Source organism: Lepisosteus oculatus, chromosome 1 (genome assembly GCF_040954835.1).
Source record: "Lepisosteus oculatus isolate fLepOcu1 chromosome 1, fLepOcu1.hap2, whole genome shotgun sequence".
Classification (NCBI taxonomy): Eukaryota; Metazoa; Chordata; class Actinopteri; order Semionotiformes; family Lepisosteidae; genus Lepisosteus; species Lepisosteus oculatus.
The window spans coordinates 6630225-6652385 of NC_090696.1; the positions used below are offsets into that span (position 1 = coordinate 6630225).

Consider the following 22161-nt stretch of genomic DNA (forward strand, 5'->3'; position numbering starts at 1 on the left):
GCTTATGCCTGCATTTCCACCCCCACGTAATTAACCCGCTACACTTAGGAAGTGTATCTTTTGCTCGCATGGCGTTGTGGCTCAGACGACACCACACGGGACGTACGCGTGTGGTTGTATTTTGTTTTAGAAATACATGCATTAAATAGGGAATTGATCCGTCTTTAATTAGCCCGGGTCATACGCCCTCCCCCCTCCCAATTAAGCTTGCAATACCTTTAGCAACCCCCACCCGCGCTTAGTGCAGCTACAGTATGTCCTCTCGCAGGCGGCCCGACCCAGCCGCAGGTGGCTGATGCTGCGAAACAGGAGAGCGGAGACTTCGATTGCGAGCCCCGGTACTGCAATACCCCCCCAGGTGTAGAATAGTGCACAATCCAGGGATTTCAATACCTCCGGATTCACATAACACCCCGCCAACCGGCACTGCGTATATGCAGGCAGCACATCCAGGAACACAGTCAGATCGAGTTCTCTCTCTCTCCCTCCCTCTCCCCGTCTCCCTGCCTCCCTCTCTCTTTCTTGAACCAGTCTGAACTAGTTCTGTACAAAGACAAACCGCCCGCCCGGCTTCAGTACAAAGGACACAACCAGACTCTGACCGTGAACGAGCGGAACAGAGGCTCGTTTTGTTCATCAATCCAGGGCAGCGGTGTGGCGAATTTGTACTTGCGCGTCCTGAAATGTCCATCCGCTTTTTGAGAATGGTTTTATTTCCAGTGCTTAGACCACCCCAGGTTTCCCATTCCTGCTCATATAAAGGAGATCAGGCATGAAGTACCCGCAGATACTAGAAGAAAGTGAGGAGGAAGGATTGCATGAGGAAAGTGCCTCGATAAAGTGCAGTGATTGAGAAAACACACCGGCTATTCTTTAATCTAGAGGTAGACGGTCTCGGCTGGCATCTCACCGCTACTGTTGTAGCAGCCAAGACACCGAAGTGATCCTACATCAGTATAAAAGAAACATTCCCGCACCACGCAATGAAATTAAACGCCATCGAACTAAGACCATGATGCACAGCCACGTCTTACACAACAATTAAAAAAAGGGACAGATTTGAACATACGTATCTGCTTTGTTTAACCCCTAATTTTACAATTCATCCCAATAACGTCAGGGAGAGGTTAATACAACCAAATGAGGAATAATACCGCACTGCAGCACGTATGACACCGACACAATAGCACGGAGGATACGCGACGGATACAAGACTCGTTGTTTTATTCAAGAAACGATTATATCAACAATTATTCATACCGCCGCTCGCCATTCACCAACAGTACTTGAGCTTAGTCATGGTTCAAGCATTTATTACATGTGTACGCGCAGTTTCCTTGACGAAAGTGCAGGAATCCGTGTTTAAAATCACAGGGGGTCATCCCGCTATGGTTCAGTACCACTGAAGGGGATGACGCGTGTTACTGGCACACACACAAAAAAAAAACCCAACAACCTATGTAAAGACCAGGTAGCGTCATTTGACATACATAAAAGTACGAGGAAATACCTTAGTAATTTATCTGAAATGAAAATAAGATTTTAAAAAAAGAAAATGGGTGGTTTCGCTCTTTTCCAGTGCTTTTCTCCTCCTATCGATATCACGTGGTGGTCTAGTGTAGCCAATCTCCAAGATCCTCGGACACGCCGGCCCCAGAATCTGAATGCAGCTCTCATGCCTCTTTATAAATACTGCTTAAAATGCAGCGCTTTCTCTTGGTCGCGTAAAATAGCCCAGGGTTGCAGCACTGTATTGCTTTTTTTTTTGTTTTCCTAATATATCGCCTTCGTTATTTTTTTTTTCCCACTCCGCACGTTTTTTAGACGCCAGTTGCATGCATTGTCTGTCTCCCAAAATGGTTTGCGAGACTAAAATTGTTGCGGACGAACATGACTCCATACCTGGAACCAAGACAGATTCCAGGATCGTTTCCTCCTCGCGAATGTGGACTTCGTCCTCGTCTCCGAATACCCTCGAGGACAGCGTGAAAAAAGATCTCGTGTTTATCCGCGAGTTTGAGAGCTCTGACGAGGGGGAGGTCCGACGCATCTTTTATGAGGGGATAATGGAGAGAATACCCAATACGGCTTTTCGAGGGTTAAAACATCAAACCAAAACGCAAATTCTGTACGCGTTTATAACAAGTAAGTGGCGCGCGTCTGTGGCGGCGGGTGGCTCGCGTTTGACATTGCGGAGTGATAGTGTAACACACAGTTCTAGTGAAATCACTATTTTTTTAATCGAATCGTCAAAACATCGAGGGGATGATATTTCGCTTTTCGCTGGGGGGAAATCGTTGCACGGTGTGTACGCGCTGTTATTTGCATGGCAAAAAAAAACCTCCTCTTGGCCGTCGAAGATGGTTGAAGAGTAGCAGACGCGCCTTTCTTAATATTTGGGATTCTGCTCTTGGCTTTCGTATTGAGAGGGAACGGCGTCCTTAGCGGACACGCACCCGAGGTGCGCGGTGCCCCAGCAGCTGGGATTGTGAGAACGCGGGGCGAGGCGCCCGGAGAAGGGGGTCCCCCCGGCTCGAGCATGTTTGCCTGCGCAGGCTGCACGCGTGTAGCGCGGACGGGGGCCGCCTTGCGGGCAGTGACTGTGTGCGGTGTGTGTACTATGCCGGATGGACGCTTGAATGAATGAACCTCGGGATCTGCCCACGGGGCGCGCGCTCGCTCCGGCAGTACCACTTGCCGTCATCGTCTGGCTGCACGCGCACGACGCTTTTGCTGCAAAGGCAGGGGGGCTCCGCCGGCGCCTGCCTGCGGCTCGTGCGCGATTGCAAAGACTGCTGCAGGTTCCCTCGTGCAGCCGGGCTCTGCCGCGAGCCTGCCTGGTTAGTGCGGGAGGCGCGCACTGCGTTGTACACGAGCGATAACGACGCGGTGCCGCACGGGGAGCAGCACTATTAACGCATATTCACATGCGTGTAACGTGCTGCGAAATGTCATTTTCGTTTTTCCCCGTCAAGTATCACGTGGTAAGTAATCATGACCATGAGATTTACACCCCCCTGAATACACGTATCCCATGTTTTTAGTTTTAGTCTACCCCCCCCCATAAGGTGCATTTTCTAAAAACGCGTCTAGACGCGCAAACTCTCACACGGAGTAAATAGTCTTGACAGCAGACAGCCTACAGCCGCAGCCGCCTAACACTGACACGAGCCCAACACCGCAGTGAGCAGAGCCCCGAATCCCGCGGTGCCGCCTACAGGAGAGCAGCAAACACGCAGCGCCGCGCATTTCCCCTTGTCCACCGCGGGCGCCCCCGTGCGCTGGCGAGGGAGAAGTATACCGAAACCGTCACAGCGCTGACACCCCGCTTTCAGAACGTGAAGTGACCTCTGTTTGTACAACGTGCATGCGTCTGAGTGCTCAATAAGTGTAGCCTTGCTAGGCAGTCTAACACAAGCTGGTGTTCAGCAGCACACTGTTACTGTACAACTTTTGTGTTTTATTGTATTTAAATGATGAACAATTCAGCGTTGGCTATGTTCTTCTTGTAAACCTTTTAATGTTTGCTGTGTGTTTGCTCACTGGGTTTTCTTCCTCCGAAATCAACATGTGATTCTCTTTTCTGACAGGTATCGTTTATTTTTCTCCCTTATCTCCATAGTAATGTGCTTTGTTCTGACCAAGTCCCTGGTGTTGACCTGCTGCGCGCCATTCATTCTAATGGCTGTGCGCTACTACTTCAGTAGGAAAGTTATCCTCAGCTATCTCGATTGCGCTCTGCACACGGACATGTCTGATATCGAGCAGTATTACATGAAACCCACAGGTAAGGAGGCTTGGGTTCCAGCGACGCAATGGTTATCAAAGGTGTCGTGTGTTTGAATGATGTGTGTGTATGTGTGTGTGTGTGAACTGCAGTGCTTTTTCAATATCATGAAACAGAACACTGACATTCTGCAATGGGTATGAAGTCAAGTAAACTATCGTTGTTTTTGAATGTTCGGATGCTGTCGGTTTAAAAATGCAAGACACTCGAAAGGTGACCAGCACTGCCACCAGTCCTGTAGTAGCAAGGGAGCAGAGTGAGAAAGGATACAGAGGCAGAGAGCCCACTGGATAATATTGGCAAGGGCGCTTTGCACAAAAAGCGGATCGTCCGAGTTAGTCTAGAGATCAGCCATCTTTTTTTTAACCGTTCCACAGTCGTTCCAGATCTGATTTGACGCTCTTTGTTTCTCCTCGTTGGTCAGCGTGGGCCGCCCTGTTGCCACACGAATGCCCGCGGGGTTTGTTTTCACGTGGGTGACAGAAGCAGCCCGACCTCGTCAGTCCCTGGTTAGGAGGGGTGTTCAAGTCCGCTGTAGCATCCTGATGTGCAGAGTTGAACATGTTCATTCTTCCCGTGCAAAGCGACATTCGTTTTGATAAAAAAAAACAATCGTGTAAGATCATTATATTTCACATGGGTGATAAAATAATTTTCTAATTATCGCAGTGGTAGGACAGAAATGCACACGTTTCTTTAATACACATTGCCCAGGGTGGTATGTACAGTATGCTAGTGAAGTTATGGTTATTCTCATGCGATACTGTGAAACAAACCAAGTCATCCGTGTCACTGGACTTGTTAGACGAGTGGAAGTCCTACCGCACCGATACGCTTAACCCTTTGTGTACCACAACTGTGTGAAACATGCACGATGGCTCCTTCAGTGAAGCGGAGAGAAATGATATGCGGTCATTAAACATGAAAATGATGAATGGTGGAGAATAAAGAACTGTTAATTAGCCTGAAATAACCGTTGAGGTCCCCTTTATTCCAGTGTAGATCGCAGCTCCTACCTCCTTGATAATCTAACCCATCTGTAAAGCTCTTTATTCCCTGGTAGAAAGAGCCTGTAAAAACCATTTGCCTACAGAAGTATTGGTGGGTGCAGTCTCACAACAGGTAACCTGAAGTAGTCTTTTTTCCCATCATTAGCGACCTCCAGACCAGCTACCAAAAGCAGAAAAGTCCGCTTCTCCGTTTTAGCCATCAATAGGCAAAAGGCTAAAAATGGAAATTTCAGCATCCAGGCCAGTCGCATGAGGATAAATCCATGTTGGTGTCTATTTCGAACCGCTGTCGGTCGATGGAGGGGAGAAAAAGGGACAGCATCAAAGAAAATGTCTGACATGATCTCCGGGCTGGCGGTGTTGGAGTTTCGGTGTCTACGCTGAGCTCCCGGTCCTGTGGGTGCTCTTAAGAGGCAGCTGCTTGTTCGTGCTGTTTGTTTGTTTTATTCAATCGAGCACTGCAGCTCGTATCAGGGCAAGAACCCAAAGCTGTCTGCTGTCCACCTGCGGTCGTACAAGCCCACCACAGAAGGGTTAAGATACAGGAAATCTGTGCTTGGACTTTTACTCGATGAAAGCTGGACTGCTTTCTGAGCGTGCAATTAGCAAGGAATTATTTATTGCAAGAGGGAGAGCTGCACTTAATTAGACTTTTTTTCAGGTGGTAGACTGATATCTGATCAGTCACTGGACCAAAGGCAGCATGGGAGGGGATCTCGGTGGTCAGGAAGCTTGTTTTTACAAATTATCTTTCAAATCAGTAGATCTGGGGGAAGGAGAGAAGAGTGGAAAGTCTGCGCCCGTTTTAGATGAGATTTTTCTTTTTCAGATTGCCTGTTACAAGAACTGTCTCCCTCCAGTCTGCCTCTGGGCAGTGCTATGCTCCTTAAAGCAGAGCACACTGGATCCGCCAAGAATCAGGAGAATACAATAGGGTAATCATTCTTCGGAGTACAGCCCACCCCCCCTCAGGGCTTCAATTCCACCTGAGCAAAATAGGATTTAAATGTTTAAAATCTAAGCTTGATTGATAATCTAATCCATAGAAACATTTTCTTTTTTCACTGTAACTGGTTGGTAGAATATGAAAAAGATCGTGCAGGTAATTCTCCAGGAAAGGCTTGTGCATGATTTTAAACTAAAAATAAAAGGCAGAAAACGGACCCCTGCAGTCAAGGGCAGCTGAGAGTTTGTCTGTAAGAGGGTCTTTGAGAGTAGTGCCCCATGGGACACTAGTTCTCTTAGGCTAGGCCGAGGAAAACCAAGCTTGTTAATCCTTATTACACCCCAGTTTCCCAGGGACTATCAAGTTGAAGATCATGCAGCTGAAAACAGGCCTTCCCAAACTTGTGGAAAAAACAAGAATAAAAAACATAGGAATGATGGCGCATATGTTGTATTTTGATCCTCAAACGCGGTCTTGAGCTCCTACTTAAAGCTATAACTGACGAAGTAATGAGCAAAGATTTACTGCAAAGGAAGAATTTAGCTAGATTAGCTAGCTTTGCATGACCACTTGCTCTTGTAGGTGATTTCCTGACTGAACCTCGCACGTTTGTTTTTAAACTACAAAATAAATCTGTAAATATTTAGTAGACATTCCCAGGGTGCCCACAGTCGCTGTGTGAATCAGGGAGCCTTTCTTTTTAAAGAAATGTATTGATTATTAATGCATGATCATTCCCTCTAAGGCTAATGGATTCTTGACAGCCAGGAGAAGGATTACCAGCATAGCGTTTGGAGTTTATATAATAATGCAGTGTGCCTCCCGGTACGATAATGGCTATTGGCTTTTGAGGAGAGGGAGGCGTGTGTGTGTGTGTGCTGGGGGTGTTGCTATCTGGCAGTGATTAGAGACAGGGTGATGGGAAGTGCTGATACAGTAGAAGTGTCAGAGAGATCTATATCCCTGGCACGCTCCCTGCTCCTCTGGGCCTGTGCTACAGTTACTCCGTCTCTGCAGCAGTTGCCCAGAATTGTGACACCCAGAGACAGACGCAGTATCTAATAAGATGCATGTTTCGTTTTTAAAGAAAAGTCAGGAACTCGGTTTTCCCCTGTAGGCTGTGGGCGAGGACGCTGAGGTGGAGGGTGTGGAACTACTAAATCCTCTGTGGTTTTCTGAACGTTTGCACAGGGGAGGTGGTACTGAGGAAGAGCTCAGCTCTTGTGAGGGCTCCTCCGATAACCCAGATTCTTGCTCACTTGAGTTCTGTGCTATTGGGGGGTAGACTTTTACAGACACCCATTCACCCAAATCTGTTGTGCACCAGCATTTCAGCTGCAGGAATAGCCACATTATTTCGTAGGAAACGGAAAAGAAGACTTGGAACAGACAGATGTTGTCCCCTTAATCGGCTGTTAAAAACTGTTTTTTTGAGAGTTCAAGACTTAAAGTGAAAGCATGAGTTAAAGCACAGGCTTAAATGTGTCACATTGCTGTAGGATTTAGAATTATAATTGTTACAGTAGAGAATCTAATTTCTTTAAAAGCTATCCCTAAAAATACTATAATACTGTCTCAAGAGGTTATTCATTTATGTATTTTATATGTACTTTTTAACCCAGCATTCACAGGCCTAGTATAATTAGTATGCATGTATAGTAAAAAATAGAGATTCAGATTTGCTTATTCCCCTGTAAGATAAGATAAGATCACTTTATTAGCCCTATACAATTTCTTGCATTAGGAATTTGTCTTTTCGCATACCCCTGCTTGCTCTGCATGAGACACACAGACAGGGAGAGAAGCTTGGGGTCAGAGCACAGGGTCAGCCATTGTACAGCACCCCTGGAGCAGCTGGGGTCAAGGGCCTTGCTCAGGATTTGAGCCGGCAACCTGCCAGCCACAGGCGCAGATCCTTAGCCACAGTGCCACCACTCTTCCCTATGGCAGGCCAAGCGATGAGAAAAAAATAAAATAAGGCTTGAATCCTTTAGAAATCAAGTGTTTATGGTGTGGAGCTTTAGGCTGAGCAGGAAGTATAAAACTGCAGTCTGCAGTGCTAGTATTGACCTAATTCAGCACGGGCTGTAAATAACAGGGAGGTGAAATGAGGTGATGTGCTGAGAGCCCCATTCAAGTGAAGGCACCAGCTTGTCTCCAAAGACCCCCTGCTCATACTGTAAATTCAGACAAGGATTTCGGGATACCTCCTTGGCATTTGATTTGAAAGGATGATAAAGGATCTGGGCATGTTATCCTGGCCATGCATGTAGCAGAGCTACTCCTGCTGGCTGCAGCTCATTGTTCCGTGAATTAGCCGGGCTCTGCTGCCTGTCGATTGTCCAGTTCAAGACACCCGAGGTCACGTTTGCACAAGTGGCACTTCTCCCCCGAACACCACTGCCCTGCAGCCATTATGGTTTTGCTTGGCTTCCAGTTGGCGCTTTGTTTGAAGGCTGCAGCAGTGGTTATTCCAGCTTCTTACGTGCGAAGTGGCCTGTGACCATAGCAGCAGCAGCAGGTGTCAGTCTAGCAGACGAGCAGCTCATGGAATAACAAATTGTGCCTTCCCCCTAGAAAACATAAGGAGAAGAATCTGGTCCATCTGTTGGGAACAGAAATTCCCTTCCCTCCAGCCACTGCACTCTGATAGCTGTGTCTGCCTCACTTGTGACAGATTCTTGGCAGGAGGTGGATTCTAGGAGGATGGTCTTAAAATGGATTTTCTATTTTAGTGCTTCCCACACGTCACTGATAGAGCATCTTCAACACTCCAGAACGCACTACTGAGCGAAACCCGATGGAAGAATGTCTAAATCGTCTCCTCTGATCTGAAGAAATGAAATAATACAGCAGGCCTCTGGGCATATCAAACCTGTTTGAATTTATTGCAGATGCCCAGATTTTATTAGTTCTCTAGACATGCCTTGCCTCCATACAGACAGCTGTGCATTAAGGTAAGATGGTTGTAACTGATCCTTACTTAATAAAAATGAAGATAATCAACAGCACTGAATCTAGAAGCAGAAGCTGTCAGGGCATTCCGATTCACAACCCCCCACTCCTTTTTTTTGAGGTTGGAGTCAAGTCACAGCTGCGTCTTTCAGTGAGGAGGGCTGATGATGGATGAGTGTCCTCTGATCTCACCATTTAACCAGATCCTCTATTCTCCTGATGAATCTAATTAGCAGATATTGCCAGGCTGCTGAACCCAGGAGGACGGGGCTCAGCTTGGGCGATCTTCGCCTAGCCTCACGAGGTGCAGTGAAGAGATTTGACATGCCGTTGGGACTAGCAAGCGTGCACTGTGCTGACCTTAGCTCAGCTCAACTGAAGAGGAGGAGTTTGCAATGGGAAATAAAGCCGCATGAACTTAACTTTCTGCTTCTGAGGACCTTTCCGATGGAAACAAGAGGAGGCCATTAGGCCTGTCTTGCTGTGTTATTGGTTTCTCAGTAGCTAGTCGTGCTGAGGTTCACGTCCAGCTGTTTCTTGAAAGAAGCCTGGGTATCTACCGTGACAGCATGGCTAGGAAGCTTGTTCCAGACCCCCACCAACCTTAGTGTAAAGAATTGCCTTTAAACACACAACGGCCCCCCCCCCCCCCACAAATATCCGCAACAACTCAATTAACAGCTCTGTGCAGTGTTAAAGAGAAGGGCCTTCAGGGAAAAAAGGCAACAGAAATGCCTTTTCAGTACCTCAAGGTTAAGCTTTATAAAACATTGCAGCCAGCTTAACTGTAGTTCAGTCATTTTTCACACTCGGTCTAGCCCTTAAGCGAAAGAGCAAAGTGATTTTCATGTGTGACCCTGGAGTCTTGTTTTTTTAGTTGAACAGTCTAAGGAGCCTTATACTGGTTTATAAACATCTAGCCTGCAACACATTGCCTTATTTGACAGTGACAGATTTTTCAGCACAGAGCTGTTGGAGGTGCTGCTGAACTGCACTCAGACTTCTGCTCATAATAATAATTGCTTACACTTACATATAGCGCTCTTTTGGATCCCCTCCACCAACACCAGTGTGCAGCCCCACCTGGATGATGTGACAGCAGCCCATACTGTGCTAACAGTACACTCACCACACAGCAGCTCTCAGTGGGGAGGAGAACATGGTGAGGAAGCCTGTTCATAGATGGGGATTATTAGGAGGCCATGATTGGTAAGGACCAATGGGAACTTTGGCCAGGACACCGGGGTTACACCCCTACTCTTTTCGAGAAACGCCCTGGGATTTTTAATGACCAGAGGGAGTCAGGATCTCAGTTTTACATCTCATCCGAAGGATGGCACCTTTTTATGGTACAGTGTCCCCGTCACTATACTAGGACCCACATAGACCGCAGGAGGTCTCCCATCCAGGTACTGGCCAGGCTCACACCTGCTGAGCTTCGGTGGGCTGTTAGTTGTGAGTTGCAGAGCGATATGGCTAGAGATATAGAAGCTTGAGTGTGAAATTCCTGTTACTTTGAGATTGTACTTCTGTAATTTGGAGTGGGCCCAGGCGTTAAAATTGAGCATCTGTATGGCATTTTTCAGCAACATGGTTTTCTTTTTAAATGGTTTGTCCTTTCATTAAGTCCCTTGTGGCTACTTTTCATTTGTTACCACAAAAAGTGGGTGTTGTAGGCCTGCCTCCTTGTTTTCCATTCTCCTCACTGCTGTATTGCAGTTAGAGACAGGAGCAAGTCCTTGGCAGGCCATGTACATGATGGGCACATGCCCTCGTACCGCGCCAGCACAAGCTGGGGGAGGATGTAGAGACTCTAGTTAGTCTAGGCAGTACGTCTTGGGGAAGGTGGGAGTAAACTGGAATAGCCAAAGAAGACACAGACTGAAGGTTTCTCACTCATGCAGGAGCTGTGAGGCTGCAGTATTAACCCCCTGGCCACAGTCCAGTACAGTGTGAAGAAGCTTGAAAAGGTCAAGATTTAAGTGAAGCTACAGCTGAACTCCACGGGTTACAGAGACAGGGTTAATTTGGCTAATAGATTTGAGGCAGTACTTGGGACAGGTTTAATTCCTCATCCATCATCCAGTAACCAGGATAATACTTGTGAGCACAAAGAGTGTGCTCCCGTCTTCTTGCCATGTGAATGTGCCCGTATTGGCGAGAAACTGCATTCAGGAAGGCATTTATCATTCAGCTTGACATGCGCTGAAATGAAACTGCAGGCATGTTTGAATGAGTGTATTTTTCAAAGCACTGCAGAGGCTTGTTTGAGACGGGACCAAATTTCGCAATGAGCTCACAGACAACGTGCTCCAGCTCCGTTCTCTCTCGGTGACCCGTCTTCATGTCAGCGTGGCAGTGAGTCTCCTGCTTGTAATGTTGTGTGCGTCTCGAGTGGCAAGGGGGCAGAAGGTGAAAGCTCTGTAGCCTTTAGAGTTTAAGTCACAGGAGGTGAGGTTCAGGGAAATGTGGCACAACTCCGCAACAACAACCTGCATGAAACAAAAACTCGACACTCTCAAAACCCTAGTGTTATCGGGGTTTGTAGGTACAGATACAGGACAGTGGCTGGTGGAGTGAATCGGGCTGTATATGCCCCTGTAATAAGGTGACGATAGTTTACTTGACTGTGAGTAACATCTGAAGCATAAGAACAATTACAAGCCAGAGGCTGTTTGGCCCATCTAGCCTATTAGGTAGTTGGTAGCTAATTGATCCAAAGATCGTATCCAAGCTGTTTTTTGAACAAATACGGGGGATGGACTTGAAGCACAGGCCTTGGCTGCTTGTTCCACACTCCCACAACCCTTTGTGCAAAGTGTCTCCTGTTCTCAGATTTAAATGCACTTCCGTTTGGTTTCCACCTGCGACCTCTGGTTCGCGTTGGTCACTTTCATTTGGAGGGCAGTGAACGATGGTGGTTGTAGTAAAGCATTCCTGAGGAAGGGCGGGCGAATTGGGCGGCACGAGCGCGCTCTTGGGCCCCCGCGCCCTGCCGGGTGCCGGCTAACAGCCCCCTCTGTCGTTCGCAGGCTCCTCTTTCTGGGTGGCGGTGCTGGAGGGGAAGGTGGTGGGCATCGTGGCGGCGCAGGGCAGCGAGGAGGACAACACGCTGGAGCTGCGCCGCATGTCTGTGGACTCGCGCTACCGGGGCAAGGGCATCGCCAAGGCGCTGGGCCGCAAGGTGCTGGAGTTCGCCATGCGCAACAACTACTCGGCCATCGTCCTGGGCACCACCGCCGTCAAGGTGGCGGCGCACAAGCTGTACGAGTCGCTGGGCTTCCGGCACGCGGGCGAGAAGGAGGAATACACCCTGCCCGGGATGAGCCGCTCGCTCATGGAGAGGATGTTTTTCCAGATCCGCTACCACCGCTACCGCCTGCAGCTCCGCGAGGAATGAGTCCGCCCCTTTCCCACCTGGGTTGATTTTTGGTTGTCGTTGCGCCTATATATCTTTTTTCCCCCCCCTCATCACCTTCTCCTCGCTCTCCCTTAAAAGACCCCGTCACCATAAACCCGCCCACTCGCCCTCCTCGCACGCCTCTTTCCTGCCCCCTGCTGGCCGGCAGGGTGCCTCGCTCCGGAGGATGAGGCCGCCTGGGTTTTCACCCACCTCCCCCACCCTGCTTCCCCCTGCTATGCTCTTTGCCTCCCAGCCTCTACATCCCATTGCTCCCCCTCATCAGAGCTGCCTGACGGGCTGGCCGGGGGCTGGGGGGAGAGTTGGCTGGGCTGGCCGGCCCCGGTGCGGTCAGTACTGGCCCGGCTTTCAGCAGGACTGGGCGGGCGTGGCTCTCTGATGAGAACCGTCCCTTTGTCCCAGCCCCATGCCTTGATACCTCCAATGAAGCACAGTTAAATTCCACACAGCAGTATTCGTGGGGGCTGGGTTAGGGGGAGAGAGGGAGGGAGATCTATACTGTACAGCGCATTTCCATCTCCTCATGCTAGGCAAGGGACGAAAGACAAAACCCGATTCCTTTTCTAAAATTGCTGTAGACGTGTCGAAAATGCGTGGGGATTGTTGAGCGTGCTCTGATGCATGAATAAGAAAACTCGAGCTAAAGTTTGCTCACACAAACGCCCGGTACTGTCAGCAAGGCACTGTGCTGCCTTCTGGGAAACCGTTAGAAACATACAGTATATACTCTATATATACGTGCACGTGTGTGAATGAAGTTCTCAAAACTGACGAGGAAGGGTGGACTTCCCATTGATGAATAATGGCCGGCCTTGTTTCAGAAATGAGTCTTAAGATATTTTGGTCTGTTAGCAAAAGGACAGACGAGTCTAATCCATAAAGGAAAACCATTTCACTTTTTTTTTACAGCCGCGTTTGCAGCAATAGCCAGAGGTCGCATGTGTACCCGTACTGAATTTGGTCTGTAAATACGAACAGCCTCACGCTGACGAAACTCGTAAAACAGGATGTAACATTTTACAATTACTGTAAAATTTTAAGTTCAAGTTCTATCATTACTACATTGGAGAGACTAAGCTGCTGTGAGCACTTTTTAATACAGGAATACTTAAAGTAGGTTTTTAAAGTAATTGGAATGAAGCATTTTCTGATCTTAGAAGCATCTCCGCCCTTTTCAGCTTAAAGATGTTACTGGCGTGCTTATTGCTGCATTTGTCAAATTATAAAATTTAAAAATAAAGACCAAGGAGCACAAACAAGAACTTCAGTGTCCAAATTGGGCACATTTGACTTAATGTATTTCTACATGCGAACACGCAGACTATATATATTGATATACTGTACAACTCAAAACGATACATGTAGACAAAACCCCCAAAATCTCTCTCCATTTGCTTTCTCCTTATAACAAGCCAGCAAAGGGAGTGACTGTATTAGCCCAGTTTGTTATATACTGTAAAAACCATTCTATTTAAGAACCCAAGAGGATGAGTTTTCTTGCCTTGTCTTTCATGCTTTCTGTTAAAATGACTGCAGCCCTGGGCCAGACCTCTGCATGCGCCTTGGAGTCTCAACTGTGCTGCTGTTTTCTGTTCTCGCTTGTGCCGAGTGATGTCATTGGAGCAGAGAGGCAGCTGCAGGGCGTCGGAGAACAGTTGGGAGTCCTCTCGGAAGCTTTACAGCATGGGATACAGAGGCTACTATTCCGAGTGCTTGTATCCGAACTGTTGGTAGGAAAAGAGGGAAAACAAACAAACAAGTCTCCACAGGACTGTATGAGACGCCCTGCACAGCGCCTTTGCTCAGTGAAGTAGCTGACTGCTTGGATGACATCCCACTTGTGAATCGTAGAATGCAAGACCCATGCAATGCAAAACTGGCATGTGTCTGTACCTGGTGCGTGCGTACAGTGCCTGCCTTTTTAAAGAGCTAAGAAAAAAGCTTCTTTTTTTTAGCGTACGATATAAGTCTGTGTTTGTTCAAAGGAATTTTGCATGAAATGTGTCTTAGAGGGAAATGACGAAGAGGGGGGAGGGTTGGGGGGGGTGGTGGTGAAGAGAATCACTTGACAAGTTCTAACTACAGCACTGGAAATGTTTTTCATTTTGTTTTGGGTGTGATCTAGTCCTGTGAAGGGGGAGGCGAAGGGATGACTTTCAGTGTGCAAAAGAACCCCCTAATTCATTACACTGGGTGTGTAGAAGTTCCCCTTATCCAAAGGTAGGGGGTACTCCTTCTTTTCTGGATCCTGCGGAATGCTAATGTCAGCTGGATTTGGTCATCCCGATACACTCTGTTTGAGATGTTCATCTTGATCGGACACTCTTGAGAAATACCAATTTTCACATGACTGCTCTGCTGCTCTTCCCACAAAGTCATACTAGGTCTCCGCAAACCAGATTTGATTTGAGAGATTTTTTTTTTTACTGGCATACTGCCACCTTCGAGAGTGTGAAATACAGGAGTCCCAGTTCAGCAAAAGGTACTAAATGCACTTTTGGAAAAGCTGTGTCTTTCAGTTTAACAATGATGTAACTAGCCTTTTGGTTTGATTTTCTTACGTGACTTAGGGGGGTCACTGTTCTTTTTCGAGCATGTGGGTGTCCTTGGATGAGCTGCTCCGTTGAAGAGGTCTTTGTTAATGTGTTTCCTTAAGTTTTGGAAGAGCAGAATGTAGATCTGAAATCCAGATTGGTCCCTGCGTTCTATCCAAAACCTGCTTGAATTTCTCACCCGAATAGCACTTTTTTTTTCTTTGGGTTAGTTGTGGTGTTTTGTATGTCCAAATATTGTGATCCTTTCATCTTTCAAAAAGCTGTTAACAAATGTTTTCTGAGCAAGGTATTGTTGACAATTTGTTTTTTTTTATTTATCCAAGTGGGGATCCTTCTTAAATTCACCATAGAGGACATTTTTACAACATTTTGAAAGGAATTCCCTGCTCTTGCTAATGATACATTGGCAATGAAAATAGCTGGAATTAATTTACTGCTGGATGCTTCATCCCTGGTCCTGGAGAGCCCTAGTCCAGTTAGTCTCATACAGTGGATATAAAAGTCTACATCCAGGGTGTTGCAGGTTTTTTTTAATTTCAATTATTTTTCCTAATAATTACCAATTTGTTTTTCTTTTGAATTTTGTTGGTTGCAAGGTCACATTTACGAAGGAAAAATGTCTGACATGATTTATCTTGATTTCTGGCTTTACATCACAAAAACCTGCAAATTAACATTACTTTATTAACCCTTTACAATTTCTTGCATTAGGAATTATCTTTTTGTATACCCCAGCTTGCTCTCCATGAGACACACAGACAGGGAGAGATTGGGGTCAGAGCACAGGGCCAGCCATTGTACAGCACCCCTGGAGCAGTTGGAGTTAAGGGCCTTGCTCAGGGGCCCAACAGAGTAGGATTCCTCTGCTGGCCACAGGATTTGAACCAGCAACCTTCCAGCCACAGGCACAGACCCTTAGCCACAGAGCCACTGCTCCGCCCGATAAGAGTGCATGGACTTTTTATATCCACTGTACGTCATCAATATCTAAAGACTGGCAGCGCCTGGGAATCCTTGATGAGTCGGTCAAATAATGTGCTCATTTAAGACGATTCTATTCCTTTAGGTTTGAAAGGTACACAAGTCCTACATTTTGAAATTGCTTAAGAAGAATTTAAGAAAATCCTGTCAAAAAGCAGTGCTGTCAAGAAGAATGTGCAGTATGCATCTCATTTAGGCTTCTTGGCAGAGCTTTTTCCAGTTGTGAATTCCTGCAAGCATGCAGCTCCTTTAACCACGAAGAGCACTTAACCAAAAAGATCATAGCTATATAAGATGGAAGCTACATACTGTAGAACTGATCTTTTGTTAGCTATGGATGCCAAGCGCAAGATTGCCAGAGCTTTTCTAAATGCATTTAGGTTTAATTTAGTTTCATGCTAATTATTTATTGTGCAGAGTCTGCATGAATGTATCTGTATATCTGGAGCCCTGCCAGTAATGATCCATCATGAATGGTTCAGCATTCTTTTGAAGAGGGGCTGTCAGCACTCCTATTAGAAAGAGAAAGTTCTGCATTTCTTGCGAAACAGTTTCCAAGATGGGTTGTGTGAACACCAGATGGGAACAGCGCTAATACGTTCTGTGTGTTTGCCAGTGCAAAGGCAGCAGAATGTGACGGGTCGCCTAAAGCGAAGAAAATCATGCATATTTCGAAATGTATTAGCCTATTTAACTTCTCTTGGTCTAGGGAGGGCACAGTAGAGGAGGTCTGTCCTCTTAATGCGTAAGGGCCTTCTGCAGGGTAGAGGGAGGGGTCTGAGACTGCTCAAGTCGAGTTCCAGACTCCAGGACTTAGGAATCAAGGTGAACTGGAAGTCGAGGGATGAAATGGTAAATTAGACCTGTTGATAAAAAGAATAGCAAAAAGAGAACATATGTTCTCAAAACCAATAACTTGCACAGTATGCAGTACTGGATTGTAACATAAAGTGCAGTGCTTTTGAAAATATTTATGTAGATTGTTTTCCAAAAACCTAGAGCACCAGGTGACATTCCTCCCTGTTTGTACTGGGGATTTGATGGTGTAGTGTTTCCTGGTTTTCTCCACCTCTGGAGTACAGCGCTTTCAAGGTAAAGTGATCAGAGGGGTGGGGTAACATCCTGAATTGCGACGGCAGTATTTTAGTTTAGTTTAACGGAGAGAGACTTGGCAAACCAGTCTTTCCTCTGCCCCTCAGTGCACCGCGCTGACCCTGAACTACAGACTGCAGTGTGTGGACATGAACGCTTGGGAGAAGACTGTGGACAGTGTAGTCTGACTCGGACAGGGATTTGATGTGAAGTGCTTCTGTGGCCTTTTAAATTTGGGTTGAGCAGAGAGCAGCGAGCCGACTCACATTTGATGTTCACACTTTTTTGTTGTCTCTTTTTCTTTTTTAAACGGAACGGGTAAGTTCCAAGCACCCAAGGCAAAGCCTCGTTCCTGTTACACTTTCCGAATGCCATTTTGCAAACTGAATGTGATTTTCAAGTGTTAAACAATGACGCACAAACGTAAAGCAAGAGTGAGTGAGGTGTGAGCCCTTAAACCACTATCTGAATGCAGTATTAACTATTACATGAATGTCAAAGCATAGAGCTGAGTTTGCTGTTATTGCCAGGTTCTGCTGTTAGTGGCCTCTGCTCTGATGAAGACTGAAGCCCTCTCAGGGAAGGCACACACAGTGCCACTTAAAAGGCCCATCAGACAGGAAGCAGGACCGCCATACTCAACACAGGAAACGGAGAAACCAGCGCACAAGGATGGCCACCAGTAGGGACAGTGAGACAGCGCAGGCTCTGTGAGCTGTGCTATAAGCAGAGATTTCAAGACGTATTGTAATCTATAGCTGATGTCTGAGTTTGGTCCTCTCTCCACCTGTGGCTGCAGCTGGATCCGGTGCAATGTTGCAAAGATAGTACTGTTGACAATGAACTGGATGACGGAGATGCAACCTTGTGTTTCTGAAGGACAGCTGGGCAGCCACTCTGATTGGGCGAAATGGGTCAAATGCACAGTTTCAGCTGTTGGAGCCGTCTCCATGAGTGAGAGGGAGACAGGGGGAGGGGGTTAGGCAGGAAGCACACGGCTGAGCCCAACTGGAGGTGAAAATAAAGGAACAGTGAGACCAGGGGTCGCAGAAGTGCAAACCTGAACTGGACAGGAGCAGAGCAGTCGATCGCCGAGTGCAGATCAGACAGAATGGCATAGAGGCCATTTCCCGTGTTGAATATGGCCGTCCCGCTTGCTGTCTTTTAAGTGGAACTGTCTGTGGGAGCTTTCCCGTCTCCCAGGTCCCCATAAGCACCTGTGGTTTCTCCCTCCCCAGTTAGTGAGGGGGTCAGACCCCCGTTTCCCTGCTCCGTGCGAAGAATAGAATCAAACCCTTGTTTGCGTTGCATTAACGGTGATGGGAGGGCCTTTTGATTGGGCTCCTCGATTTGTGGGAGTTAAGCTGCTATATTTTTCTGTTTGGGTTTTGGTTTTGTGCAGGAACTGGATACATTTGTGCTGCTGTACGTTTTGGATGTTTTGCTGACTTATTTCAGTCCAGTAAAGGGGATAGGATGGGTTGTTGCAATTGTAAATCTTCTCTGCAATTCCTGCCGCTAGCTCAGTACCTGTTTTTCCTATACCCTTCATTCCTAGGCATGAAGAGCATTCTTATCTGAAAAAGTAGAAAAGGCAGCTCTTTTTTCTAGTATCTGTGTCACCGAGCAGCAGAGTTAATTTTCTTGAATGCCGGTTGGAAGTGTAGTGCAGCGAAGGAGTGGATAACAGCTGTGTACTGACCCCAAATCCATGCCTCACCCCTGCTTGGCTGTTGGATGTGTGCAATTCCACTGCAAAATGACAGTTTGGTGGATTACCGAAGGGTTCATACTGCACCGCAAAGACGCCTGCTACAAGAGCACTCAGCTGGGCAAAGGAATGTAAGAGGGGACACTGCACGGGAGTCGCCAGCAGGGGGGCGCCTGTGGTACCGGGGGCAGGACTGATGTTCTCCAACGCTGTGATCCAGCAGAACCCCTTGCCCATGAAGAAACTCCCATTTTGAGCAGAGCCGTGGATGAGGACCATCCGTGTTGAATATTAAAGTGCTTCTAACACGGTGTGTCTGGGTCGCAAAACAGGCCAAAGTATTGGGTAATATTGAAGTAACATTGCCAAAGGTCAATATATTTGCTTTGGACTGTTTGTCATATCTAGTTTGCACATCTGTGTATGCTTTGTGTTTGTGGGGTGGGGGGTGTGTGCGTGTGTAAATATATATGTAAATATATTTATGTATATATAGTCATTCTGTGCATTTCAGGCGCCTTAGCCATCTAATCGAGCAATAAGAATTAATGACATGAGAGGGGTTCTTGGGCTACGTGCCGGTGCTGCAGGAGTCCTGTGTAGAAGCTGCAACAGGTCTGCTGGCTGAAGCAGCAGCAGTCCCAGCGCGTGTGGAACAAAGCTGCGATCTTTAAATGATCTTGAGGAGAGATGCGTCTTTGACTGTGAATTTCTATTCTACATTTTAAACTGTATTACTGCATGGTTTTAAAAAATAACTCAAGTGTTGTAACACTGTCAGCACTGGGTGTCATTTCTAAAAGTTTTTCTGGTCTGTCTTACTTCTGTAAGCAGCTCCTTGTATTTTAACCAGCAGACGAGTTCACTCAGCAGATCACAGCTGTCATTTCGAGATGCGCTGCCACAGATCGTAAGGGTGTGACGCGCGTCTCACTACACACTTGCTGTAAGACCTGCTAACTCGACTTCTTTTGATGTATGAAATGTAAAGTGTAAATTGTAGTCTACTGTACATAGCACCTGGAATATTTTATGATTTTGTTTTTGTAGCAGACAAAAAAAACCCCAAAACCTCTCAAAATGTTTACAAACTTGGATGCTCACAAAACCAGAAAAGGCAAATGTGAATTTATATGCAAAAACCACCCAAAAAAACTTTTAGAAATGACGTCTTTGTCACCAACAGGCATGCGACCGCCACTGATTACAGCTGTATTGGTTTGTGTCTCGTGATATGACAAACCAGAGAAATATCCTGCTTGTTCCTGTGGCTTCAAATTCCATTCTGCTGTAGTGTGTGTACACTGAAGGCTCCTTGTTTTGAATGTGTATAGTGCATATGTTCAGCAGGACGAATCCCATGCAAATTGCAGTAAGTCAGGGATCGTTTCCACTGCAGGAGCCTGCCTGGGGGCCACAACGCCCGTGAGATTTCATTAGACGTACAACGGTTGTGTATGTCTGCAGTGACAGCTTGGTTCTGTGGGATTTATTTTGGGTTGCTTATCTTTTCTGATTCTTTTCTGATTTTTTTTTTTTATAAAAGGGGACATTGTAAAGATGTAAAGTGATTTCTTGCATTATGGAAGCAATGGATGTAAATAATGTATCAATAAAAACAAAAGCTCGTATGCGTTTTGCAAGTGCTTTTCTTTGCTTCAGAAATAAAAATGCGACATGAAAGGGTTACCGATGTGACTGCTAATGTCTGAGAAACGTTTTTTTGTAATTATTCCGGATTGTACACAGCAGTACATCTTCAACATTAGATCCAAAAGGCAGTCAATTCCCCTGGAGAGCTACCTGCGTGTCAATACAAGACACGGGATGAAGGAATAGCAACGTTTGTTTCTCTATCTTCAAAGACTGCTCCCAGAGAGCCCCAGTTCAGTAGGATTTTGTTATTACTTACCCTCAACCCAGTTGAGATAAGCAAGAGTTATCTCAACTGAACTGATTACTGTCTGGATTCATTGAGAGCTAATATGTGTATTCCACTCCTCCGACACAGGTGATCTAGAAGAGTAATGGGACTGCAGCTCTCCAGGGCCGGGGATAGAGATGCCCTGTCTTTGTAATTATTAACCGGTTCTGTTTCGGAGCTCCAGGGTCATGTTTGTTTTGGGTGTTGGTGTGGCTGGAGTTTGCATGTAGGTGGTCCCATTTCCACCCCCCTGCCAAAGAGCCAGGAGCTGGGTCTGAATGGCCTTGTTATCTGGGGCCCTGGCGGGGGGAGCAGGTCTGCGGTCTCGGTCTCTCGTCTTGTGTACTTCCAGGAGGCAAGGAGGTGTCTCTCTGCTCCAATTCTTGTCACCATAAGTAGTTAACTGATGAATGGATGGAATGGAAGAAAAAAAAATCACTTTCCCAAGGCTTGCCAAATCACTGTTGCTGTAGGAGTGAAAGCACGGCTAAAATTTAGCACTGGAAATGTGAACAGGTGATTTTTATTTTGCCGTTTGCTGCCGTTGCTTGTTCCACTGCCGAGATGGCGGACTTTATCAAAGCAATTCTCAGTAACCTGGAGGATTCTCAAATCTGAACCAGAATACCATTTTTTCTGCTTGTGACTGTAAGCTGCCTGGGGCACCTGGAGGCTAACAGCTATTGCCCATCATGAATAGGAGCCCACAGCAAAGCTAAAAACCCATTAAAAGGAAAAACCACGGTTAAGCCTTTGAATGGCCTTGTTATTGAGTGACTTATAAAGCGCTGACTGCAGGCTTGCCATTTCAGGTTCCGCTGTCCATGATGCCTGCTGTGCTGTTATCAGAAACATCAGTCGGACGCCAAGAGAGAGAGAGACTGAGTTTTAGAAGACCTGAGCTTTGCTGTTGACCTCCAGTGTGACTTTCTGCAGGTGAAAATTCTTATGCAGTTGAGCAAACCAGTCTCGTGCTTGACTGAGCCTGCATGCTCCCCGAATCTGTACGTTACACAAGTCCCTCGTGGTTTAGAAGGGGGGGGTGAGTCTGCTTGTGGAGATATTTCCAGCGTAATGCGATTTGTTAGTATCACTTGTCATTAGAGTGCAGTCTTAGACACAAACAAAAAAGAGGGGGAGTGACATAAGTGGACCTGCTTTGCTGTATTACTAGCCGAGACCGCAAAAGGTTGTGAGCGTGTTCCAGTGAATTCACATGAATGCTCCATACGCATGTGTGCGGTCCAGCCATGATGAGGCTTCTTTCAAGAAACGGCTGTCAATCAGCCTCCTCGTGCTAGCGGAGGCATGTTCTGATGTCGCAGGATATAGTTGGTGAGGGGCAAAAGCAGGCTGGTTGCAGCCACAGCTCTCGCAGAAGGTGCTCAGAGCGTCAGGTCCTGAGTGAGGGAGAAGCTCGACACCTGTTGGTCTGGGAAGGCTCAGGCTTTCAGAACACTTAGGTTAAGTTATATCATTTAGAGAGATATACTTATATGTATTATTTATATACTGTAAGTTGTATAAACTTTCTATTAACCATCAACTCAAGTGCTATGAAATAATAATTTACATTCTTAGACACAAGATTAATGGAAAGGGTTGGAGTATGAATCTTCTTACTGCTTACTCTAGTTGAGAGAGCTGTTTGCTCAACAGAAAACTTACTACCCACTAAAAGTTGAGCCTTGCTGTCTCCTAGATTTTAAATTGAGCGGTAGGCAGGAACCAGAGAACATGCCAAGACTACTGTATTGACTTGTTAGACTCCAGCCTACA

At 46.6% G+C, this 22161-nt stretch overlaps 1 protein-coding gene across 1 annotated transcript; it reads left to right on the forward strand.

The window, feature by feature from the left end:
• The first annotated feature begins 1545 nt into the window (after positions 1-1545).
• Positions 1546-20089, forward strand: nat8l (N-acetyltransferase 8-like). Its single transcript, XM_006629147.3, has 3 exons — positions 1546-2145; positions 3623-3787; positions 11731-20089. The coding sequence occupies exons 1-3, from the start codon at positions 1836-1838 to the stop codon at positions 12096-12098; spliced, it is 843 nt and encodes a 280-aa protein (XP_006629210.1). The 5' UTR covers positions 1546-1835; the 3' UTR covers positions 12099-20089.
• Positions 20090-22161: the final 2072 nt, after the last annotated feature.

Bases quoted from the DNA above. Each gene is read 5' to 3' on its own strand.
- nat8l (XM_006629147.3), top strand. From the start codon at position 1,836: ATGCATTGTCTGTCTCCCAAAATGGTTTGCGAGACTAAAATTGTTGCG. The intron at 2,146-3,622 runs GTAAGTGGCGCG...TTATCTCCATAG, and splicing joins TCTGTACGCGTTTATAACAA to TAATGTGCTTTGTTCTGACC. The intron at 3,788-11,730 runs GTAAGGAGGCTT...TGTCGTTCGCAG, and splicing joins GTATTACATGAAACCCACAG to GCTCCTCTTTCTGGGTGGCG.